The sequence below is a fragment of the Scophthalmus maximus genome, chromosome 11, assembly GCF_022379125.1.
Source record: "Scophthalmus maximus strain ysfricsl-2021 chromosome 11, ASM2237912v1, whole genome shotgun sequence".
In the NCBI taxonomy this organism is placed as follows: domain Eukaryota; kingdom Metazoa; phylum Chordata; class Actinopteri; order Pleuronectiformes; family Scophthalmidae; genus Scophthalmus; species Scophthalmus maximus.
In genome coordinates, this window is record NC_061525.1 from 9,419,860 (window position 1) to 9,432,595 (window position 12,736).

Below are 12,736 nucleotides of genomic sequence, written 5' to 3' on the forward strand. Positions count from 1 at the left end.
ACAGATTTCGTCAAGGGATTTCGTCCAGAAATGGATCCTGATTCCTGACAGAGATCAGCTTCAGGACCTCCCCACTCAATATCACTTGTCATTAAAATTGCAAGAAGGCATTAAATTAAAGCTATAGTCATGAAAGTATCCCACGATGGCGGTGTACTTTTTTCGTCAGTAAATTACAGCTCTACTGATGACCTATACAGTCTTGTATCCTTGTTTACTCAGAGTGTGGCATGCGACTTCAGCCTGAAGCTCTTTATCTCTCAAATCCAGATTCACTGGTAATATACATCATATGCGTGTTCTCATTTCTTCACCTTGCTAGCTCCTTTCAATCCCCTCGTTTCCCCCTGCCTCCTGACCTTTCACCCCTCACCTTTAAGCCATTCAAGTCGTCAATGCCTCCATTCAACCCCCTATGCTGCTCAACCCATATAACACGAAAGAGAGAGAAAGAGAGAGAGGGTACAGAAAAGAAAGGTTAAGAAAGAGTGTGAAAAGGGAAAAATAAAATAATCTGGAAACTTCATCAATTTTTCATGAATTTTCATTTAAAGAGGAGAACCCTCTTACAGCAATCGATAGATCAAGCTGCTGTCACGCAGTTAGCACCTGGGGGAGGCTGGCAGACCCTTGGGAAGGCAGAGGACCAACCCTCTCCACCTCCCCCTCCCTCCAGAACACAGCCCGTCTCCCAAATCCCAAACCAACTACCCATACTGCCATGTTTATCATGTGGAAGATACTATTCTTGCTGGTTCTTTTGTTCTTATCACTGTCAAATATTTACTGAATAAAAATGTTTGCTTGTTTTTTGCTCATGAAAAAGACTGAGAATTTAGCATGTTGCTAGTCGATTGAAGACAATTACAGCAAACCCTACAGAAACTAAAGTTAACGTCACTCAACATGATGTGAGATCTCACAGCCCCCTCCCCATTATCACGCCGACCGCGAAGCATCCAAAAATCTGCAAAAATCTATACTTTATAGTGGACACCCTTGTTTGAGACACAGGGCTATAGAACTAAATCACTAGCACTTAAAAACAACATAAGGACAAGGAGACTTTCCCCTCCACCTCATGGGCAGTTTGAGGCCCCTGGGAGCCGCTCCATAGGAAGCCCAGCATGATGCTGCTGGGGGAGGCTCATCTTCAAAGGTAATTCGAGCCGCAGCTCAGGTTCTGCCTGTCAGTGTTCACCAGCACAGTCCAGGCAGCCTGTGTCAAATATCCATCAGGACTTTGATCTGTGCCTGTCGTTTCTACCCCCACCCACCTGTGAGAGACCAGCATCTGCCTTCCCATCACACCCCTCGCATGAAGTCTGACAGCAGCTTTATGTCCAACTCAAGGGTCTGCAGACAAATTCAATAAAACTCCCCTGAGTTAGGAATACATCACATTTTGCATGTGATGTTTTCCATCAGCATCGGAGGTTAACTGTCCCTTTCAGGCTCACAGGAAATTATGATTGCGTTTTCTGTTTGAGAACACAGAAGGCAGGATGAAATCAACTCTAAAAATAGTGTTGTTACAGTTGCTTCAAACGTAATGTTGATGTGATTGCTATCATTCACTGCATTGTAGACAACACAATTTTCCATCATGTATAAATTGAACAGGACATGCTCAAATCTAATATATATATATATATATATATATATATATACAATATATAGCTTGTGCTTGATGTAAATCCAGCCTTTCTTTTTCTGTAAGCAGCAAGATAGAGACTTTTCTTCCCCCTGCCATATGACTGATAAATTATGAGGGCAAAAATAATTTCTGCAGCACAGCAAAGAGGAGAAATGGAAAAAAGAGGAGACATAGTCCTGACTCACATGCTACTTCCAGTGATGCATTACGGCTGACAGCTTCTCCCAGGTAGTTCCGTGCCACGCAGACGTAGGCTCCCTCGTCCGGTTTGCTCCGCCTTCCATGAACGATACGGAGGAAGAAAAGCGAGCCACTGGGCAGCAGCATGCGGTGGGAACGTTGGTCGTCTTTGTCCGTTTCCACCCGCTCTCCATCCTTGTACCACTCCACTGTTGGGGTGGGCCGCCCCTCTGCCTTACAGTTGAGAGTGGCGGGCTCCCCTTTGGATACGATCAGGTCAGAGGGGTGCTCCACAATCCGGGGTGGGGAGTCCTCCTGGCGCAGACGGGATCCTGGAAGGGAACAAAAGAGAAGCAATTAAGCATAGTGGAACAGAAAAAGCTGGTTTCTGTCTGGAACCATTAGTAAGGATTGAAAAGACCCTTGATATGTGATATTGAAATTAGTTTTACAAAAACAACTACATAACTTAAACTTTTTCACTTCAAAGTCTTTTCCTATCCAATGATCTGCGTGCCTCCCAGGAAAACTGCTGTCTCTTAGGAAGTTGATTTTGCATGTGTGTGCACAATTTGATTTGCAAATGCTACTAGGTATTGAGCAATATCTTGTGTTTGACTATGTATTTAAAGTTTACAATGTGCCCTGAAGGAAAGAAACATCATGTTAATGAACCACCTTCACACTGCAACAATCCCACTGATAATGAGGCAATGCGAATAGAGCACCAAAACAGATCACCAGACGACTATAACTGACAACTGACATGGGAAATGGATGGATCGCTCTAACTAATAATTGCCTCGGCTTGTCTTGGGTTTGAAGCATATAAAAAGCATATATTGAACCCTTTAATCACTATCTCAGGCCAGCCAGAAAAATAGCCATCTGCTCTTCTCAACCCTATATGCAAGGGCTTGTGGGTAATTGGACCCATGAGTGACCATTGAATAGGAGGCATACAGTCAACTTACAGCGGATGTGAATATGAAGTCCAGGCTAATGTCAAATGCTAATCCCTTTGTGGGTGAAGACCCCGGTCCGCTCCCTTCTACTAGGGCTTGCAGTGGTTGAGCTCTGGGGGTCTGGCTGCTGAGATAATGCTCCCCAAGTCGGAGTGCTCTGTGTGTCTGTGACTAGGTCTTAAACACTGAGATAAGACGCTGTTAGCAACACATTTACATCACAGAGGCCATGGGAACCATGCAACAATCAAAGAGTTTGATCCAGCATCAAACACTCAAAGACACAGTAAAGGGAATGGGGGATGAGGGAAACTTCATCTTTATCTTTTTTTTCCTATTGAACCACATTCAATACCCTTCAATAACCCTGACTCCATTGCTAACAAGCCACTGTTGTATGAAGTCGAGTGCTTTGTCTTGAAATGAGTTGCTGCAGGTGTGCAAGTGATTGAGCTAGTTGATGACTGTGGCCTTGCCCTGGGCGGCACGGCGCAGTCAGGTAATCGGACGATGGCTGCTGTACAGAGGAGCCGTGCACCAAACAGGCCTTTGTGCTTGTGTAAGTGCTCATTTCAACCATGCAAAACAGTGGAGGTTCCACCTCTTTCTTTGGCTGGGTTTGCACATGTTCCACTACCCCGTACACTTGAATCTCCCAGGGGGAAAGCAGGACAAGCTGTACCGCGGTCCTCTCTGCAGGCAAAAGGACAGGCCTGGGTACAATCCCCCTTATCAGCACAAAGTACACTTCAAAGACTGTGTGTGTGTGTGGTGAACGTGTGTGCACACGCTCACATACACACACACTCACATTCATGCAAACGCATGCATTTACACTGTGCAAATGTGCACTAGTTGACCATTTGCCTTAACAAGGATCAGACATCAGACAGTGGCATATTGACCCCAGAACAGTGGTCTATTCTCTCTTCCTCCTAATTCAGGCTAATTCCCTCCATTTCTCTGTCATTGATTAGTCATCAGGCCTAGTGTTTCGCACTAAGTGGGGCTACAGACAGGGGTCTGTAGTAGAGGGGGGCGGTGATGGCCTGCTCCTGCAGTGCGTGATCTAATCTTATTGACATTATGTGGAAAACTGAAGATGCACTATTGGTAGTGGGACCAAAACCCTACAATATGCTGCGGGCACGTTTCGACCCCAATATTTTTCACCGGTAGTAGGCAACAGTGACCTAGCCAGCAGCCAGTCTCTCTGTCGGATCAGGGGCAGAAGGGCAAGTTTGAATTCTGGCAGTAAGTGACTTAATAAGTGAAGCAGTAATTAACACCGTGACATTGATAAATGGAGGGCAAGATAAAGGACAGACATGAAGACCCCCATCTCCCTCAGACAGAGTGTAAAATGCATATTTATTCTTATCTTACTGGAGCATCTGCTTCCCCCTACAATCCACAGGCCCTGCGGTGGCTGTCCACTGTGGCCAATGCGCATGCACAGCACTACACTATGGCGACTCCATCCGATTTATATCAGTCTAATTTCTTTAAATCCAATTTGTATTCCAATCTAGTGCCTTCTAATCACTTAAACCTTGAGTCTCCATCTGCTCTCCCCTTTCCCGTTGAAATGAACACGGCAGATGCCTCCACGATTGTCCTTTCACTGCCAGAAAAAAAGCTGATCCGGGTGCACAGAGGGCCAGACGTGACTGGTCAGTGTCCGTCCTGAGTGGAGGAAGTCAGGTGTAGAGGTAGAAAAAGTTAAAACGCACCTCCATATGTCATAGAATATGTTTGAAAAGAGGCCCATCAATCTTGATACTGCATGACCTCCACATGTAAACCGTGCCTGTTGTTTCACTTTCAAACACTAAAATAGTTTTACCTTTGTGCGAGGGACTCTTTTCTTGTTTCTTACTGTGACTCCCATTCACTTGCGCTGCCCCTACATTTGTGATGTCCAGCAACATCCAATGAAATAAAATAACAACTTCATCCATCCCCACAACCCAGCCATCAAACTAGTCTTCTCACAGGAGTGAAAGTCAATTTTCAGCTTCCTACTGGGCCCCCTTCCTCACTCTCTTTATGGTAAATGGGCTTTCTGTTGCCCTTTTAATGCGATCATTGGTGCTGTGCAATCAAGTGCTCTCTGAGCTGAGGCGAGTGCACTTCACTGGGTCTCGGGGCGCACGTTCCAATCAAAATGCCGTGTTTTCCCCCGTCTGCAATAACACCACCATTACTTTTCACCACCACTGTGAAGTCATCCCGTCCTGGAGGAGAGCAGGACCCAGAGAACAAACAAACAGGCGCACAGACGGAGAATGAAATCAGAAAGGGATTACTGAGGCAGAGGCGGAATCTTCGCGGCCTGTGCTTTCAGGCTACTTATGTCAGCTTCACTGAAACCCAATGCTATTTTCCAATGCTGCTATCCAAGAAATGTGCAGGTTGTGATAATGCTTTCTCCCTTGTTATGTTTTCTTTTCCATGTTCCAACATATCACTCCACATTCACCAATGAAATACAACTAAAGACATAAAAGTTTAACATACAAAAATCAAATCAAATAAAAAACATCACTTTGACTATCATAACATATCATTCCCCTTCATATTCCACTGACCACACACAGACATTCTATTATCTTTGTCACATATTTATTCATGTGTGCAACAGCAGGTCAGGCCTTTGATGATATTTTTGTAATTATTTTTATTAGCTCCCAGGAGAAATTCTAGCCCACCAACCGAATCAATACCCACACCAGTCTCAGCCTGAGCATAAAAGGAAGGGCTCCCCAAAGAGATATTCGTTATTCGGGCCAACAGACATCCGCGCTGATCATAGGTAACCAACGGCAACCTCAGACCAAGGCAAAAAGTTCCAGTCACCGAGGCTCCATAAAACATCAAACATAAAAAAACTTAGGTCCGGGCCAAGACTCAGTAAAACTGTAATGTGGGGAGTGAAATGGTGGAGGCATTTCAGACAGAAAGTGCTGAAACCCAGTGAGCTTTGAGAATACCAAAAAAAAAAAAAAAAACCTCAAAGACATTTCAGAAGGAATGAATTATGCATGAGGTCTATGTTGTCCATTCTGAAATATATTCTCCCTCTGTCTCCCATTTCTCCTCAGCCTCTCCCACCCCATATCCTTCTCTCTATATATCTCTGCCTCTCCCTCCCAATATCTATCTGTCTCCTTCACTTGCTCCTTGTCCTGTTATATCCTACCCTCGCTGTGAGGGTGACGGAGTCATATCCATCATGTCATCAGACGGGAAATGTGAGAGAGCGGCTAGGGGAAGCTGGGGGAAACCGGGGGTAGCGACGGGATGATGTTACTGGCCATCCGCGCCCCTGCACTGGTCTGCTGTGACACTTGCAAGCAGCCTGTTCTGCACCCCAGATTTATCTTCTTTACGGCGGGCTGTCAGCGTACCCCAACACTAGACGCACAGCTCATCTTGGTGAGGTGTCACTAAAAGACAACCTGCTGCATCCGCTGTGGTCTACCCTCAGCTCGCTGCATATACAGTCAGCCCTGAGATGTGACCTGGAGTAAATCCTCACAGTGAAGACACAGAAAAATGAAATGAAGGGCGTTCACAGGTGCAGGGCAGATTCTTCCGCTTCATCTTCTATTGCGAGAGAGTGAGGACGTTCAAGCTTGCAAGCTTACATGATGAGCTCTGTTCCACCTCAGTGCTCTGCATACTGCCCCCCCACTCCCTGCTCCCACTAAGATCTATACTCTGAAAGCAAACACAAGGGTAATTCTAGGAGCTGCTCCCAAGCTCTCACTGCATCCATGCTTGCCTCCAACAAACATAAGATAGAATTCCACTCTGCGTGTATTTTGGGCGGTGGTGTAGTGGGGTCGTATTGACTCTGCATCTGTGTATTTGCCCTCTCTCCTCCTTGCTGTTGGAATATATAAATAGATAACTGTGGGAAACAGAATATCTGATTTTGCTGCAAAAGGCTGATTCACATTGCCCGCTCCGGAGGAGCAGAGATCACTGACTCGAAACAGGAGACAAAAGGAGGGGGGTAGAGGAGGAAAACATAAAGACAGTTCAGGCCCCGTTTTGTGGTGAAGTGTAATGTGTTGATAACGCTGCCGTTTGCTCTCTACAAATAGCTGATTAGTGTAAGAAGTACACAGCACCAGCTCTGTGGGTCTGTCAGCCCACTGGTATGGACACTAAATTTTGTGATGCAGATTAAATGATTTCCAATGCCAGGGCCATTCAAGCATGTAGCTCACAGCAGCAGCCCACCTTCTTTATCCCTCTCTCTTCCCCTATAGATCCTTCTGAGCTGCCTGTGCTCCGCCATTTGCTTGTCTGCCTATGCTTTGCACTGTGGCCATATCCTAGATATTAGAAATAACTGATAATTCAAATCCCAAACCAAGTAATAAAAATCAAAGAGGTGAAACGAATGATTAATAGTTTCCCTTTACTTGTCCACTACTGTAGAGGAGTCACTCAGATAACCTTAGATGCTCTCAGACTGGAGTAAGTACATTTTCCTGAAATGATGCTCAATGTGAAAACGCAGACGTCCACATTTTGCTCTGGAAATCTCTGAAAGATTCACGGTGAGCGAGTGGGCGCTCTACCCTGGCGCCACCCCTCACCTGAACGATCCTGAAATATTACTATGGTGGTACAGCAGAGTTTTACGGTTATTCTAATCTCCGTAAATGTTCTTTAAAAAAATCAGCTAAGCAAGCTGTAGTGTTTATGTTGATGTTCTAGAGACACATGTCCGTGCGTGTGCTTGTGTAGAAAAATGTCAACACAGCTGGGCTCAAACATCACATTGCCAATTCCCTACTTTCGGGCGTGGGCTACTCTAAACAGTTGGGGAGAGCGATGGAATGAATGGCATCAATTGATTCCCCCTACAAGAATTGTAATCTCTTTACACTGCATTGCTGAGCTGCCCCTGCAGATTGAACAGGGAGAAAAAAATAAGTGCTTTATTGCTTCAGGAATGAAGCAATAAAGGAGAGGGGAGGGCGGGTGGAGGACGAGGCCTTCAGGTGTCTATGCAATGCGCTTTGCTGAGAGATGACTGGATAATTGGAGGTGTGCCGTGGGTGTGGACCTGTGCTGAACTCATTGCAGTGTCCTTGCATGTCAATGTGGGCAGCCGCCACCTCCAGCCACTCTGGAGGCCCTTGGCCCCGCGGGTGAACACGAGGAATAAGAGCTGTAATCACAGAGCATCCGAGTGATGGACTCAGAGAGCAGTGCAAGGTAGCGTTATGGCCCTTATAACATGCTGTTTGTGTTTTTAAAGGTGCAGCATAGCAATTCGAGATGAGATTTATTAAATTTCTATTCCACGGGACACTTCATTTGGTCTTGCTTAGGGCTACAGGGTCAGGGGTGCCAGGAGTAAGTGGATGAAGGTCTTATTCAATTTACTCAGGCCCGTATGTCCATGCCAACAGAAAAAAAAACAACAGGCTTTGATGGTTATGAATAGTGGTCACAAACACATTCACCCACTACATTTCATAATTCCACCACCGGCTGTGTGTCACCGTGTCCCTCACTGACAAATCCCTGTGAGCAGACCCTCAGAAAAACCATCACCATCCGGGAAGTGAACCTGGAGAGTTCAAACGTTCAAGGATGCAATTAAGGCTTCTTTTCCCGCGTCTGCCACGATGGTTGTGACACTTGGCTTGTGCCATGTTTCACACTGAGACTTCAAGCACAAAGCCAGTCTGACCGGGAGCCATTACATACAGTAAATCAACCGAACCCTGCTGGTGGTGCCTCGGTTCACAGAGCTGTGCGGGTGCCAAGTTCTATGCAGCAGGTACACGGCAAGAACAGATTCCCAGAAAACTGACATACAGGTCATTATTATGAATAAAATGATTATGTGTGTATCAATGTGATCATATTCCAAATGTCTCAAATTGAGAATGCAGCCAACAGCTTGGCCTGGCAGGTGTTATTGAACATAATTTAACAAATTATATATATATACACATTCACAGAAAATAACTGCCAGTGAATGGTATGTTTTATCACACTGGTAAAATATCACCCGATAAACAAAAATTATAAAATATCCTTACTGAGATGGGGGCAGCTATCAGCCTGTTCAGTATAGTGACTATCGTTTTCCATATCAAAACAATGGTTTTGGTGATAGTGACATTGTATAGGTTGGGGTACATGTAATTCATGTTAGTTATAGGGAAGAAGAGGTATGAGTCAGTCATGGCTGGGTGATCCACAGACCAAGTCGGGGGATGGAGATGGTGGAACAAGACATGCGTCCAGTGGCTCCACCTCTCCGAGGGGCAGCAATTCAGCTGTGCTGGACCACCGCTGTGTGAGACGGACGTGTGCTCGGGTGTCGTGCTCTGGCTGTCCATCTCCACGCGTCTCACACTGAGCGACAGCTCATGCATTTTTATCCCCGGGCCTGACCTCATCTCCTCAGACACTGGTGAGGCAATCGGCTCAGGTACTACTGTCACACAAACTCTTGACGGTGAAGAAGAAAAAAAGGTTTGTTTCCGAAGAAGGAAGAAAACACAAAAGAAATGTGGTGGTGGTGAACTGACTGACAACGCCCAATTATAAACATCAGAGCGAATCAATACAGCATCGTGTAGGTATATGCCAAATGCTTTTCTTCATTCAGTTCATGTGCGTGAATGTACTGGGGACAAGCCCTCTTCAAACATAAAAGCTTGGTGCCACAACAGGGCCAGTGTGGGTTTTAATGCTTCCCTGTGTGTTTTAAATGCGTCTGTTGAGTCTTGAGGTTATGATTATGTGTAGTTACAGTACATAGTTGTATGTATGTCTGAGTAAATCCACCTTGACATAACCCCACGTTTCTATCTTAAGTTTGCTGTGAGACAGCCGACCAGAGGGCAAAGTGAGGGCAACGAGTATCAGAGTTATGGGATGCTTCCCCAAACGCAACGTTTCATGGCAGCACAACATTTGTTAAAAATCATTAAAAAAACACTGATAAGGCAAACCAGAAACTATAAGGCATCACCGGCTCATGTTGTGCTCCACCCTGAGTTCCGGCCTGCATTTTGGCTTGCTCTTAAGATAATCAAGTTTTGTGGAGATAAGAATGCTCTTCACATCCACGCTGTAACCGAGGCATTTGCGTTTTAACTGCTGGCCGGGCGTTTGGTATTGATTAATAAGGGCTTGTTCGCTATCATCGAATGGTCAGGGATTACGTAACAGTAATTAGATCGACGTTTTCTGTCCGCGTGTTCGGCCTGCATCAAACTCTCCGTCGGCTGTTTGGGAAACAGTGTGAGAACAGAGCAGGGATTATGCCTGTGTGCCGGGGCCCAGAGGGGTAGAGCACAGGTGTGTCTTCTGATAGTACAGGTGTGTGAGACACGTGAAGTCCCTGACCGCCTGCTTTACCTCGGAGTCAGCATGCTCAATTCATCATGTCACTCCTCCCCCATCCCTACCTCCACACATGCTCCATACACTATACTATACTATACTGCCAGCACAGGTGTACAACCGCCCCTCAGTGTTTGAATTCCACCCCCATGGACACTTCCAACGACCGAGAGTTGTGTAAGGATAATATGTGTGTGTACGTTAGACACAGAGAGGGAGGTTTAGAGATGTAAATCATGTATAAGTAAATAAACAAGCAATATACTGATATATTGTAATCTCTCATCCTCCTTTGTCTTTGTTCCTCTGGGCAAATACATCAAGACATTAGGCCTTTTTCTTTTGCGGCTCTGTAAATGTCAGGGGTAGTCTACGCTTGGCTGATGCTTAATAAAGCGGAGGTAAAACAGGGAAAAGTGCTACTGCCTCTCCTGCTTACTGCTGGTCTTATAGCAAAATCTGCCACGTGCATTGTTTAATAGACGTTTTCTCTCTCCCACTTCTGCACTCTAACAACAAGTAAGGCCACTTACCAGCCCAGAACTTAACCGAGTGATCACAGAGCAATATCCCCACCTTTAAACAAGTGTCCAGACAAGCCTCACAGGCTTTTCTGTTCGATAGATTGCTGCTGAAACGCGAGCCACAGAGTAGCCAGACAAGATATCATAGGAGTTGACAGGCCCATGTCACTGGTCAAGTAACACTTCATCACTCTGTCAAACACACCCACACACACAACGTAAACAACGTTAAAAAAAAAAGATGAAACAATCTCCGTCCACATGAGCGTTTTAGCTCCTCACCAGTATTAATCCCCGTATGCCACGTGACCATCACGTACACTGAGCATGCGCGTACTTGGTGTCTCTCTACAGGTGAGAAACAACAAAGGTGAAAAGAAAGAGCAGGGATTTCTTCTCATGGTCCAACAACTAAGTAGAACGAGTACTAAATGTAAGGTTTTACAACGTTTTGCCTTCCCCACTGGGGTCGAGTCATGACTGATAAGAACCAACCAGAGTGACAGCGGCATCGTCTCCAAACGTTGGTTTTTGCCCGTCCATACTACAATGCAGCACTAGAGTTTTCACATGGAAACAGGGCGAGCGGCGCTCGGAAACTCCGGAGTAGTGTGGACGACAGAGTGTTTCAAAACTAAAACATAGCAATGTGGATGAACACACGCTCACCTCCTCCTATTTCTTTTTGTTCCCAGTTAATTCACTTCCCATCATGATCACAACCTCTGAATGTCATTGTCTTCACTCTCCTCTCAATGTTGATGCTAATCGTAGAATAAACAGTCGTGCTCTTTGGTGTAGAGGGAAGTGGCTTCGGAGACGGTGATGAGACCGTGGGAGACAGTGGAGTAGATCTTCCTGAAGATCTCAGACGAGGGTTCATCATTACAGCGGGCCCATTCTAGCAAATGAACCGCAATTACAACAACACTGGAGAAAAAAGGCATGCCAACTCGAGCAGAACAATCGCATTTGGGATGCCCCTTCGTTCACCGAGACTACATTTAATCTGGGATTACTTTCCATTACAGGGCAGCACTTTAAAGCTCTCACATTCAATCACGACCATCAACGGAGCTGTTCGCCTCCGGGGTGCTTGGGTGATAAAGCCTCATCCTAGCCTGTTTCTCTTAAAAGATTGTGCTGTTGAACAACTCTTCTCTCAATTATTTGATTTGATTACACTCATTATGTCTCTTCCTTTCTCCACCATACACACACACACACACACACACACACACACACACACACACACACACACACACTGACTTTGAGTTTTTTTGACTCAGCATTTGTGAAAGCGCTGCCCTGCTGGCAGATAGAGAGCTCCGCACTTTCCGGGGGCATTAAAACGAACCAGAGTGGCCGTCTCCAAAGCCTCTTATCGACAGATTAGACGGTCCCATAAATTTGAGCATATTTCAGCACCTCTCAGTGTGTCACCCGGGCTGGACGTGATGTCATCAGCTCCTACATCAGACACAAGCACGCGGGCGATCTCAGAATAGCACGGGGTCAGGAGTGCACGTCCCCTATATGCAAAGCATCTTCTAATCCAGCTTCAAATGCAGCACAGGGGAGTTTAAGAGATAACCAGCCAGCTGCTGACCATTGTATTCCTGAAGATATCTCCTGCTGCAATCAGACTGATTCTCAAAAAAAGTGTGGTAACCCTGATTTTTCTTTTCTTCTTTTTTCTTATTAGATCTTCTCTCAGGTCCCAAAACAATCCCTTCGCTCTTCCAGCCCTGGCAACACCAAACCCCTCTTTCTCTTCCCCTATTCTGCCTCCATCTCACCTTCTCTCCACTCGCCTTACACACCAGCAGTATTAATCACAGAACACTAAACAGTGACTGAAGCCATTCACAGGGTTTGGCTTTGTTGGCTACGCTGTCCAGTGAATACAACTCCAGACTCTTTTTGTCCGCCTAAGTGGACTCTTAGAGTAAGACCCTCCCTCTCTAAGGACCCTCACAGTACCTCAGAAAAGGGCTGGGTGAGTTTTGCTAGGATGGAGC

At 45.7% G+C, this 12,736-nt stretch overlaps 1 protein-coding gene across 17 annotated transcripts in view; it reads right to left on the minus strand.

Annotated features, from left to right (window-relative positions):
* robo2 (roundabout, axon guidance receptor, homolog 2 (Drosophila)) overlaps nucleotides 1-12,736 on the minus strand; it is a 287,075-nt gene that overhangs the window by 139,231 nt on the left and 135,108 nt on the right. For all 17 annotated transcript variants that reach the window (XM_035623147.2, XM_035623148.2, XM_035623157.2 and 14 more), the window contains one exon: nucleotides 1,843-2,169. In XM_035623147.2, coding sequence (XP_035479040.2) covers nucleotides 1,843-2,169 — 327 coding nt within the window. The remainder of the gene's footprint in view (nucleotides 1-1,842; nucleotides 2,170-12,736) is intronic.